The sequence below is a fragment of the Gobio gobio genome (assembly GCF_949357685.1).
Source record: "Gobio gobio genome assembly, chromosome: 8".
In the NCBI taxonomy this organism is placed as follows: domain Eukaryota; kingdom Metazoa; phylum Chordata; class Actinopteri; order Cypriniformes; family Gobionidae; genus Gobio; species Gobio gobio.
Window position 1 is genome coordinate 51808908 of NC_137114.1, and position 13787 is coordinate 51822694.

General features: G+C 44.1%; 1 protein-coding gene across 2 annotated transcripts in view; it reads right to left on the minus strand.

Annotated features, from left to right (window-relative positions):
* Positions 1–13787, minus strand: part of gria4a (glutamate receptor, ionotropic, AMPA 4a) — a 205340-nt gene that overhangs the window by 17047 nt on the left and 174506 nt on the right. Inside the window, exon 14 of one of the 2 annotated variants that reach the window (XM_079822838.1) lies at positions 796–910. In XM_079822838.1, coding sequence (XP_079678964.1) covers positions 796–910 — 115 coding nt within the window. Of the gene's footprint in view, positions 1–795; positions 911–6052; positions 6168–13787 lie in introns of both variants that reach the window. The other variant, XM_079822837.1, reaches the window with a different exon arrangement.

Sequence of the window (13787 nt, forward strand, 5' to 3'; positions counted from 1 at the left end):
AACAAAGACTTCGTTTTGGCGAGTGATCGGTTAAATGTCTGAATTTGGCTTCTCAGCGAGCGCTAAAGTTGTTTTTCTTCTGCATTAGCCTATGTTTGAAAGATTTTTTTTTTGTGGCTCTAACCAAAGTAAACTTTTTTTTTTTGTAAATATGTTCTTAAGAAACTAAACAGTTCTCCATTTTTAAGACAATTTTTCATTCTTAATGATTGTTCTTTGCAATTGTATATATGGCTTGCCATGTTTCATTCAGAGCTTGCTAATCTTGAATATAACTTAAATAAAAGTATTGAAAGAAATCTTCATAATCATTTTTAATATGGATATTCTAACTAAAAACAAAACCCATATTAGCTCCAATTTTGGTTCAAATGTAAAGTTCATGTATTTGCACAGCAGGATAATTCGTTACCAAAAATGTATGTTTAGAATCGTTTCGGGAGTCGGATCGTTACTCCCAGAATCGGATCAAATCGTTAAGTGCCTTAAGATTCCCACCCCTAAAGAACAAGCACATGAACAGGCTTAATGTCGAGCCCTGCTGTATGAACCATTTGTGTTCATTATGGTCTGTACATTTGAAAGCGTGTAGGAACCCTGCGTATGACATCATAGTGCGGAATTGCGTGGCTGTTTGTACTGTGATGTCACAATGTCTGATTCTACAGGCATTCTTAGGCAGTTCCATCTGGAACAAAACAAATCTGCATGAGGATGACAGAGACATGTTAAGACTACTGTCTTTCAGAGCTGCGGTTTTCAGGTTTGGTTGCAGTTTTCCGTCCAGGAACTGACCTTACTTCCCGAGTCCTTGGGTCCGCACTCGCCCTTATCGTACCACCATTTATTTTTGAGTTTGTCTAGCACTCCTGCTTCACTCAGTTTCAACACCGCCAGGTTTACCGGCGTTCTTCTCAGAGAGAATAACATAAATAACATCATAGACCATGTTATTTTATGTTATTAGATCACAATACATCTTGGCACACAGTAGCACAGGAAGCGATGGAGCCGAGGTCCCATCGAGTACACGTGTGTGAGAGCTCATACGGGGCCATATCGAGCCACAGACGTATGGATGGGATCTCGCTCCGTCGCTTCAGGCAACAGACACATGCTGCCCTGATTTCATTATCAACACACACACAATTACTGCCGATACAGAACTATTGGCACATCACAAACAGCCCCAGAGCACAGTGTGCGTCTCACAGGTGTGTGTGCAGAACAGCCCTGAAAATATTCTATATTCGGGGTTTATAATGATTTAAAAACAAACACGAGTTATACAAAAATATCAAATCAAAATAAATCACTTGACCATCATGTAGTCTGAAAAGTTTTTTATTTAACTTTTGTCTCAAATTGTTATTCTGATTTGTATCATTACATTTTTTTATTTAATCAAATTCAAATTGTAAACTTCAAATGATATATATGTGTTATTTTTTATGTTTATTTGCTATATATATATATATATATATATATATATATATATATATATATATATATATATATATATATATATATATATGTATGTGTGTGTGTTATTTATTTATGATTTGTATTATTTTTATAAATTGTCAACTTCAAATTATATATATATATATAATAAAAATACAAATATATATATGTAAAATATATATATAATAATTTTTTTATGTTGTTTATTTACTACATTTTTGTTTGTGTGTGTTATTTATTTATGATTTGTATTTTTTTTTTATAAATTGGCAACTTCAAATTATATATATATAATAAAAAATTTAAATATATATATGTAATATATATATATATATATAATTATTTTTTTATGTTGTTTATTTGCTACATATACATTTTTTGTTATGTGTGTGTGTGTATGTGTTTGTGCTATTTATTTATGATTTGTATTATTTTTATAAATTGTCAACTTCAAATTATATATATATTAATAAAAAATACAAATATATATACTCCTCCATGAACTGCCACCTTAACGTGGTGGAGGGGTTTGAGTACGCGAATGACCCTAGGAGCTATGTTGTCCGAGGCTATATGCCCCTGGTAGGGTCTCCCAAGGCAAACAGGTCCTAGGTGACGGGTCAGACTAAGAGCAGTTCAAAAACCCCTTATGAAGAAAACAAAAACAAGGACCGTGACGTCGCCCGGTACGGCGCAGCCGGGGCCCCACCCTGGAGCCAGGCCTGGGGTTGGGGCTCGTATGCGCGCGCCTGGTGGCCGGGCCTTCCCCCACGGGGAAGGAGCGACGTGGGGACACCTTCCCGTGGGCCCACCACTCACGGGAGGGACCGTAAGGGGCCGGTGCAAAGCGAATCGGGCAGCAGTCGGAGGCGGGGGCCTAGACGACCCGATCCCTGGACACGGAAACTGGCTCTTGGGACATGGAATGTCACCTCACTGGCGGGGAAGGAGCCTGAGATTGTGCGTGAGGTTGAGAGGTTCCGACTAGAGATAGTCGGAATCACCTCCATGCACGGCTTGGGCTCTGGAACCACACTCCTCGAGAGAGGATGGACTCTTCACCACTCTGGAGTTGCCCATGGTGAGAGGCGGCGGGCTGGTGTGGGTTTGCTTATAGCCCCCCAGCTCTGCCGCCATGTGTTGGAGTTTACCCCGGTGAACGAGAGGGTCGTTTCCCTGCGGCTTCGGCTCGGGGATTGTATGTGCCTACGGGCCAAACAGCAGTGCAGAGTACCCGGCCTTCTTGGTGTCCCTGGGAGGGGTGCTGGAAAGTGCTCCGACTGGGGACTCCGTCGTTCTACTGGGGGACTTCAACGCCCACGTGGGCAATGACAGTGAAACCTGGAGGGGCGTGATTGGGAGGAACGGCCCCCCTGATCTGAACCCGAGTGGTGTTCAGTTATTGGACTTCTGTGCTAGTTACGATTTGTCCATAACGAACACTATGTTCAAGCATAAGAGTGTCCATCAGAGCACATGGCACCAGGACACCCTAGGTCGTAGGTCAATGATCGACTTTGTGGTCGTTTCATCTGACCTGCGGCCGTATGTCTTGGACACTAGGGTGAAGAGAGGGGCGGAGCTGTCAACTGATCACCACCTGGTGGTGAGTTGGATCCGATGGCGGGGGAGGAAGCTGGATAGACTCGGTAGACCCAAACGTACTGTAAGGGTCTGCTGGGAACGTTTGGCCGAGTCTCCTGTCAGAGAGATCTTCAACTCCTGCCTCCGGCAGAACTTCGACCGGATCCCGAGGGAGGCTGGAGATATTGAGTCCGAGTGGACCATGTTCTCCACCTCCATTGTCAAAGCGGCTGCTCGGAGCTGTGGACGCAAGGTCTCCGGTGCCTGTCGAGGCGGCAATCCCCGAACCCGGTGGTGGACACCGGAAGTAAGGGATGCCGTCAAGCTGAAGAAGGAGTCCTATCGGGCCTGGCTGGCTTGTGGGACTCCTGAGGCAGCTGACAGGTACCGGCAGGCTAAACGGACTGCAGCCCGGGTGGTTGTGGAGGCAAAAACTCGGGCCTGGGAGGAGTTCGGTGAGGCCATGGAAAAGGACTATCGGCTGGCCTCGAAGAGATTCTGGCAAACCGTCCGGCGCCTCAGGAGGGGGAAGCAGTGCCCTACCAACGCTGTTTACAGTGGCGATGGGCGGCTGTTGACCTCGACTGGGGATGTTGTCGGACGGTGGAAGGAATACTTCGAGGATCTCCTCAATCCCGCCGTCACGTCTTCCATTGAAGAAGCAGAGGCTGGGGGCTCAGAGGAGGACTCGTCCATCACCCAAGCTGAAGTCACCGAGGTGGTCAAGAAACTCCTCGGTGGCAAGGCACCGGGGGTGGATGAGATCCGCCCTGAGTACCTCAAGTCTCTGGATGTTGTGGGGCTGTCTTGGCTGACACGCCTCTGCAACATCGCGTGGCGGTCGGGGACAGTGCCTCTGGGATGGCAGACCGGGGTGGTGGTCCCTCTTTTTAAGAAGGGGGACCGGAGGGTGTTCCAACTATAGGGGGATCACACTTCTCAGCCTCCCCGGGAAAGTCTATGCCAGGGTACTGGAGAGGAGAATTCGGCCGATAGTGGAACCTCGGATTCAGGAGGAACAGTGTGGTTTTCGTCCTGGTCGTGGAACACTGGACCAGCTCTATACCCTCTACAGGGTGCTGGAGGGTTCATGGGAGTTTGCCCAACCAGTCCACATTTGTTTTGTGGATTTGGAGAAGGCATTCGACTGTGTCCCTCGCGGTGTCCTGTGGAGGGTGCTGGGGGAATATGGGGTCCGGGGTCCTTTGCTGAGGGCTGTCCGGTCCCTGTATGACCGAAGCAGGAGTTTGGTCCTCATTGCCGGCAGTAAGTCAGACTTGTTCCCGGTGCATGTTGGACTCCGGCAGGGCTGCCCTTTGTCGCCGGTTCTGTTCATAATTTTTATGGACAGAATTTCTAGGCGCAGCCAAGGGCCGGAGGGTGTCAGGTTTGGGGACCACACGGTTTCGTCTCTGCTCTTTGCGGATGACGTTGTCGTGTTGGCCCCTTCTAACCAGGACCTTCAGCATGCACTGGGACGGTTTGCAGCCGAGTGTGAAGCGGCTGGGATGGGGATCAGCACCTCCAAATCCGAGACCATGGTCCTCAGTCGGAAAAGGGTGGCTTGCCCACTTCAGGTTGGTGGAGAGTTCCTGCCCCAAGTGGAGGAGTTCAAGTATCTAGGGGTCTTGTTCACGAGTGAGGGGAGGATGGAACGGGAGATTGACAGACGGATCGGTGCAGCTTCTGCAGTAATGCGGTCGATGTACCGGTCTGTCGTGGTGAAGAAAGAGCTAAGCCGTAAGGCGAAGCTCTCGATTTACCGGTCAAACTACGTTCCTACTCTCACCTATGGTCATGAGCTTTGGGTCATGACCGAAAGGACAAGATCCCGGATACAGGCGGCCGAAATGAGCTTTCTCCGCAGGGTGGCTGGGCGCTCCCTTAGAGATAGGGTGAGGAGCTCGGTCACTCGGGAGGAACTCGGAGTAGAGCCGCTGCTCCTCCACATCGAGAGGGGACAGCTGAGGTGGCTCGGGCATCTGTTCCGGATGCCTCCTGAACGCCTTCCCGGGAAGGTGTTTCGGGCATGTCCAACCGGGAGGAGGCCCCGGGGAAGACCAAGGACACGCTGGAGGGACTATGTCTCCCGGCTGGCCTTGGAACGCCTCGGTGTCCCCCCGGAAGAGCTGGAAGAAGTGTCTAGGGAGAGGGTAGTCTGGGCATCTCTGCTTAGACTGCTGCCCCCGCGACCCGGCCCCGGATAAGCGGAAGATATATATATATATATATATATATATATATTTGTGTTTTATGTTGTTTATTTGCTACATATTTTTTTATTATATATGTGTGTATGTGTGTGTTATTTATGAATTGTATTATTTTTATAAATTTATAAACTTCAAATTATATATATATATATAATAAAAAATACAAATATATATATAATTATTTTTTTGTTTATTTTCTACATTTTTTAAGTTTTTTAACTTTGGTGAAATTGTTGTACTGTTATTATAATTTGAATGATTTATTATAATTAAAATAAAATTAATAAAAAATATAAAATGAAGCTATTTTTTTTTTTTTTTGCTTTTTCAAATGTAAGTTTTCTTCATTTAACTTTGGACTCATTATTTTGATTTGTATATTTTTAGTACTTTTTTCCCATCAACTTCAAATTATATATATATTATTTTAGTTTTTATGTTTATTTTCTATATATTTTTCAATTTAGCTTTTTTTTAACTTTCCTGAAATTGTTCTACTGTGATTATAATTCGAATTAATTTTAATTTAATAATTTATGCATATACAGCTATAAAACTGGTCTCATAGATGTGGACTGATTTGCTGGAACTCTTTATGCAAATATTTCTGTTGTGCCAGTAATTGCTCTCTCTCTCTCTCTCTCTCTCTCTCTCTCTCTCTCTGTCTCTCTCTCTCTCTCTCTCTCTCTCTCTCTCTCTCTCTCTCTCTCCGCTGTGTCAGGGCAGATGTCTCTGTTGCATCACATCAGGTTTTCTCTTTACCACTCCTCTGCGTGTGATTGGTGGCTAACCTTCGAGTCCCCGCCCCCGCTGCCACATTCGCCCTTGTCGTACCACCATTTATTTTTCAATTTGTCCAACAGCCCCTGTTCATTCAGCTTTAACACGGCCAGGTTTACGGCATTTCTTCAACAAACCATAAACATCACATGAGAGCGGCCGCAGGAGCCCAGGTTAGACGAACACAACACAGACAGAAGACAAGAGAGGCAATAAGAGAGGGTCGAGGAGGCAGCTGCTGTTAATGAGGACTTTAGTGGGACGTTTCTCTCTCTCTCTCTCTCTCTCTCTCTCTCTCTCTCTCTCTCTCTCTCTCTCTCTCTCCTCTGCTTCTAATATTCGTCATAAGCAAATGGAGGATGAGAGCAGGCCACGTTTGTCATAATTGTTAAAAACCTGGTGAGCCCATATGTGCCCGTCTGCTGCTATATCACCACTACACCAGACAAGAGAAAACCTGTCTATCAGTCCAACTATCCATCCATCCATCCACCCATCCGTCCATCCACCCATCCATCCGTCCACCCATCCACCCGTCCATCCATCCACCCATCCATCCGTCCACCCATCCATCCGTCCATCCACCCATCCGTCCATCCATCCATCCGTCCATCCATCCACCCATCCATCCGTCCACCCATCCATCCATCCGTCCATCCATCCATCCACCCATCTATCCATCCGTCCATCCGTCCACCCATCCATCCATCCATCCATCCACCCATCCATCCGTCCATCCATCCACCCATCCATCCGTCCATCCATCCACCCATCCATCCGTCCATCCATCCACCCATCCATCCGTCCACCCATCCATCCACCCATCCATCCGTCCATCCATCCACCAATCCATCCGTCCACCCATCCATCCATCCATCCATCCGTCCATCCATCCATCCATCCGTCCACCCATCCATCCGTGCATCCATCCGTCCACCCATCCATCCATCCATCCATCCATCCGTCCACCCATCCATCCATCCATCCACCCATCCGTCCATCCACCCATCCATCCGTCCATCCACCCACCCATCCGTCCACCCATCCATCCGTCCATCCATCCACCCATCTATCCATCCGTCCATCCATCCACCCATCTATCGATCCATCCATCCATCCACTCATGCATCCCCCCATGCATCCATCCATCCGTCCACTCATCCGTCCATCTATCCATGCATCTACCCACCCATCCATCTATCCATCCATCCACCCATCTATCGATCCATCCATCCACCCACCCACCCATTCATCCATCCACCCACCCATCCATCCATCCATCCATCCATCCATCCATCCACCCATCTATCATCCATCCATCTATGCATCCATCCATCATATTCATCCTCCCACCCACCCATCCATCCATCTATCCATGCATGCATCCATCATCCATCCATCCACCCACCCATCTATCCATGCATCCATCTATGCATCCATCCATACATGCATGCATCCATCATCCATCCATCCATCTATCCACCCATCTATCTATCCATCCAACCATCCACCCATCTATCCATCCATCATCCACCCATCTATCCATCCATCCATCCACCCATCTATCTATCCATCCATCCTTCCATCCATCTATCTATCCATCCATCCTTCCATCCACCCATCCATTTATCATCCATCCATCTATCATCCATCCATCTATCATCCATCCATCTATCCATCCTACCATCCACCCATCCATCCATCCACCCATCCATCCATCCACCCATCCATCCATCTATCATCCATCCATCCTACCATCCACCCATCCATCTATCTGTCCGTCCTACTATCCATCCATCTATCCATCACATCTGTACATCCAACCGTCTGTCCATGAATCGTCCGTCCATTCATTCATCCATCACATCTACCCATCTGTCCATCCATCACTTCTGTCCATCCATCCCTCTATCCCTCCATCCATCCGTCCAAAAGTGTTTGTGAGTAAATGAAGGTCATACAGCCTTTTAATAGATTAAAATGAACATATTTACTCCATCACTCACACTGGCCAAATAATCTCTCATACACACACACACACACACACACACACACACACACACACACACACACACACACACACACACACACACACACACAGACACCCCACACACACATGCTTTCTTTTCATCATTATGCTGTTTTTCTCGCTTCCCCCCCCTTACTCTCTCATCACATTTCAGCATCCGAGATTGAACCTCATTTGTGATTGGTTTGAAACGCTCTACATAGACAGCGGCTCTGTTAACTGGAGATTGTGTGTGTGTGTGTGTTTGTGTGTGTGTGCTGATGTGGATCTTAGTATTCCTTTTTCATTCTTTTCCTGTTGGCTATACAATCAGCAAGATGCAATCTGTAATCTCTCTCTCTCACACTCACACACACACAATAACTCTGACTTCCTCTCTGGCTCAAGTGTGTGACTTTTTGTCATAATTAATTAAAATTAATATTTAGCTGTGTGGCACAAATGGGCTTCCATAGATTGAGACGCGGTGTTACAGAACGTCCAATGGGTTTCTATGAACTCCGAGACGTTCAGTCAAATGTGGAAACGGAGATTGGATGTTGGGCTGTCTCACAGTTGTGACATGGCAATGGCAAAGCATTTATTCTGCTGTTTCTCATTAAAGAAAATTGAACGACGGCCAACCATTTGCATCCGCGTTTGTCTTGTGCCTGCATGGAGAATCAAAACCGACACATATTTCAAGTGCAAATGTAGATTGAAGCAAATTAAGAAATCCAGTAGGATGATTTCAGACGTCTTTCTGACATCAGAGGGAATAAATGAGAGAGAGAGAGAAACATCCTCAGTGTTTCCACAAGCACGTCGCATTTGATGATGAAATGAGAAATACTGACGATGACATGAAACACTTTATGCCGCACAGTGAAAAACTGCAATTTTTACCTTAAATGCGACCACAATGTGAAGTAATTATGATTTGTGAAACAGGGAAAAATGTAGAGCGGGATTTGATTTGATCCACAGTCAACTGATAGGCTCATTATATAGATTGTGTATTCAGAAAGTAAAGCCAATTAAGATTACATGTTGAGGAGTTACTTTAACCTTTCATTGGTGCAACATAATAGTTAATCATTGTTCTTTTGGATGTTACCATATGAAGACAAAAGGTGTTTGTCCATACTGCATGCTTCACTGTGCAGTGTATACTCCGCTGTACTCACATGCATTGCTTTGCCTTTCAGCCCTGTGTGGAGACTCAGCGTCTTTCATCTGAAACCTCCACCATCTCATCTGTGAGGTTTACAGAGGTGCGTTTTTCACATTTCCTCACTACTAAATATTCCACGCTCAACTGTTAGGGGTGTTGTAACAAAGTGGAAGCGATTGGGAACGACAGCAACTCAGCCACGAAGTGAAATCACAGAGCGGGGTCAGCGCATGCTGAGGGTCACAGAAATCGGCAACTTTCTGCAGAGTCAATAGAGACTAGGGCTGTCACTTTTGTAAAAAAAAATGTGTGTTCACAAGTGTTCATTGAATCGATTCTAAAATCGATTTTAAATGACGTTTTCATTTTCAACGCTAAATATAGCCTACGCCAATCCACGGACAACTAACGGGCATTAGGATGAAAGTAAAGAGGGCGCTTGAGACGCACAAGTCAGCAATATTTCTGATGATTTATTTTGTGCACAATGACAAACATTGGCAACATTCTGGGAAAAAACTGCCATAACGTCAAAGAAAAACATTAGCTACAGGCTTTAACATGGCTGTGTTTACGATTATAAATTCCACAACAACAACAAAAAAATTGTAGCCCATGAAAAGAGGTTGAAAATAAAGCTTAAAAATGTACTAGCCTACACTGGATGTGAAGTTCGTGTGGATAATAATTTAACGTAATTATTCAACCGTTCAAAATGAAATTTTGAATGAACTTCGCTTGCGAACAGGCCATGTGTTTTTTTTAATTGAACGTAACCGACACTTAGGCTATGCGGGCGTTACTGATGAAACGGGCAAATAAGGCTCTATTACAAATTATTGGACAGGAAAACAAGTCTATCAACATTTTCGGGGTCCAGAGCAGAGCGTTTTTTATTCCCTATATGCCCAGCTGTTGAGAAGACGCGCTGCGACCGCACTGATGTTCCAGGCACACTCAGGTACTTCAGTGCTAGCGCAAGGTGGGCGTATTTCGAAATGCCAATCTTCCACTACAAAAGCGGGTCGCTGTCAGCTGGCAAAGCTGGTTCCTTTTCATAAATCATGTTTTATCGACTAATATTGCATTGATTTAATAAATAATAAGAAAATATAGCATACAATGACATGGAGGCGCTGGCTCCGCGTGAACAACGGCTTAAATGAACAACTACTACTAGGAATAAAGCTTTATTTGGGGCGGCCCTATAGCCGTTTATTTCAGATAGACCTATATTTGTTCCAGCATGTCACAAAGGGCATTTCGGGTTGAGCGAGCGGCGCTGAGAGGAATGAGAAAGCTGCTCTCCATTCTGGAGGAAATCGCGCTCATTCTTTTCTACGCACACAGCATTGTCACAACATGACCTCATGCAAGTTTTAAAAACATATTTCAACATATTAATAATACCTGTTAATAACTTTTTTATTTGTTTAATTCGTTCAAAAATAATAGTGTACATATTTGGTTAAAATCGATTCCCTATTTTCGTTTTCGAAACTTGTGTTGGTTGGTCCGATTGATTGTGCAATCGATTTTCGAACGTAAAGTGACAGCCCTAATAGAGACCTCCAAACTCCTGTGGCCTTCAGATGAGCTCAAGAACAGTGTGTGGAGCATCATGGGATGGGTTTCCATGGCCGAGCAGCTCATCCAAGCCTTACATCACCAACTGCAATGCAAAGCGTGGGATGCTGTGGGGTAAAGCGCGCCGCCACTGGACTCTAGAGCAGTGAGACGTGTTCTCTGAGTGACCAATCACGCTTCTCCGTCTGGCAATCCCATGGACAAGTCTGGGTTTGGCGGTTGCCAGGAGAACGGGACTTGCCTGACTGCATTGTGCCGAGTGTAAAGTTTGGTGGAGGGGGGATTATGGGGTGGGATTGGCCCCTTGGTTCCAGTGAAAGGAACTCTTAATGCTTCACCAAGACATTTTGGACAATTTCATGCTCCCAACTTTGTGGGAACCGTTTGGGGACGGCCCCTTCCTGTCCCATCATGACTGACCAGTGCTCAAAGCGTCTCCATAAAGACATGATGAGCGAGTTTTGGAGGAACTTGAGTCCTGAACTCAACCCGATAGAACAGCTTTGGGATGAATTAGAGCGGAGACTGAGAGCCAGGCCTTCTCGTCCAACATCAGTGCCTGACCTCACACACTCGCTTCTAGAAGAATCCCCATAAACACACTCCTAAACCTTGAGGAAAGCTGTGTGTCAAGAGCTGAGATTCAGATATGATAATGAGCACTTGGTTTCCGACCAATCACAACAGACTGGGCCATCTGACCAATCATAGCAGAGCAGGTCTCAGAGAGGCGGGGTTTAGAGAGACTGAATCTTTGAATGAACCGTTTCAGACACTGAGAGAAAAGAGCTGATGCTGCTGTGAAGATTATGAGAGAATTAAAGTGTTTTATGACCTTAGATTGTACAGCTATTGTTAAACTAAATTAGGAGCCTTTAAAATAGCATAATAGAGGCACTTTAAAGGAAGTGATATTTCAGGCACGCTGTCAGGCTCTGTGTAGATGGACGATGTCTGTAATCACTAGCAGCATGTTTATATCCGTCCTGGAGAGCTTAAACGGTTGGGGTCAGAGGTCGCAGTGCTGACATTAGCTTGCTGAACTGGCTGATAACAACATAAGGAGGCTATCAGAATCAAAAATGATCATGTCCACCGTCTCGATCGATCCGCGTTCAGGTGGTCAGTGAAATCGTCTCCACACAGGTCAAAAAGCGGCCACAGATCAAAACACTCATTCATAAGTCATAAACATTTCCAATTATTATCTGCTTAAATACAACATGAAACGACATTTAACTTCCAAAAGACTATTTCGTAAATAACAGACATTTACAATATATAAAGTTTGGGGTTTGTAAGATTTTTTGAGAGAAATTCATGATTTTATTAATCAAATTGATAAAAAATGAAAACATTTCAGTTTCTATTTCAAATAAATGCTGTTCTTATGGACTTTCTATTCATCAAAGATCTTTAAAAAAATAAAATGCATCACAGTTTCCACAAAATTTGAACATTGATAATAATCCTACATGTTTGTTGAGCATCAAATCCTCATATTAGAGTGATTTCTGAAGGATCATGTGACTGAAAATACAGATCACAGGACTAAATTACAGTTTAACATATCAAACGTTTGAACAGCAGTGTGTATAATAATGTGTACTGATGCATAATGTTCAATAAATTGACTTTTATTTTTGGAAGTTAATTTAGATTTCATGTGGTCTTTAAGAAACTGTCACATCCAGAAGATGGCGTGCTGATAGTTTAGAAACGGTAAAACAGATGATAATAACTCATGAAGGTGTTAGACAGGCTTGATGAGAAGAAATGAGCAAAATATGACACACGTCTGAGAGAAAAGGACTGGAAGAGTGCAGTGTTTACCTGAGCGCTGGTTCTGAGGAGGAAGAACAAAATTACACACACACACACACACACACACAGCACTGTCTGTGAGAGCTCGAGCTGTGATATCTTGTGGGATACAGGAGCTTTTGTGTCTGAAAAGTTTCATAAAATAAAACTTGAACACTTTCTGAGCAAAATAATACACTTTTATTAGGTTTTGTCATTGTGTTTAAAGGGGTCGTATTGTGTCGTATCCTTTTTTTATTATTTCGGTTTTCTCCCTGAGATCCATTTATAAAGTATAATAATAATAACTTGAATTTGTTACCCGTGCTGGCAAAATGAGTCACAATGAGCGAATTTTCAAAATGAGTTATTGTAGTGTTTACATTCTCTATTAAAAACCTTCAAAATGACGTATGATATGTTTGAGTCGCACAAAAAAAATGACTGTGCTACAGCAGTTTGAAGTCGATAGAGTCAGCAAAGTCAATTTTGAGAAAAATTGAGTTGAAGTTTTCTGAAGTTTCCAAAACAAATCACCTAGCAACCACACCTTAAAATCCCTGGTAATAACACCAGTTTTGGCACACACCAAGTCAAAACCAAAAAAAATATATATATATTCAACTTTTGTGTCCCATGATACCTCAATCGTTTGATGAATATTAATGAAACAGACCTATCTTAAAGGATTAGTTCACCTAAAAATGAAAATTTCCTGATAATTTACTCGCCCCCATCTCTTCCAAGATGTTCGTGTGTTTCTTTCATCAGTGGAAAATCCTTTTTTTTTTTTTAGGAAAACATTCCAGGATTTTTCTCCACACAATGGCAACCGAAATGTCGAAGATCCAAATCAATGCAGTTTCAAAGGAAGGGCTTCAGAGGCTCTGCGCGATCCCAGAGGAATAGAGTCTTATCTAGAGAAACCATCGGGCATTTTCAAGATAAAAATAAACATTTAAATACTTTTTTTGTCCGTGCCACAGATTGCGCAATCACGTCGGAAAGGTCACGCTAGACGTAGGCGGAAGTACCGCCCAAAAACAAGACCTTGCGTGACCTTTCTGACGTGATTGCGCAATCCGTGGCGAGCTGTAGAGCAGCGCAAGATGAGCAATTTAGGTTAAAAACAACCCTCTACAATGCGAGTAAATCTCTCTGGGCAACTAAACAA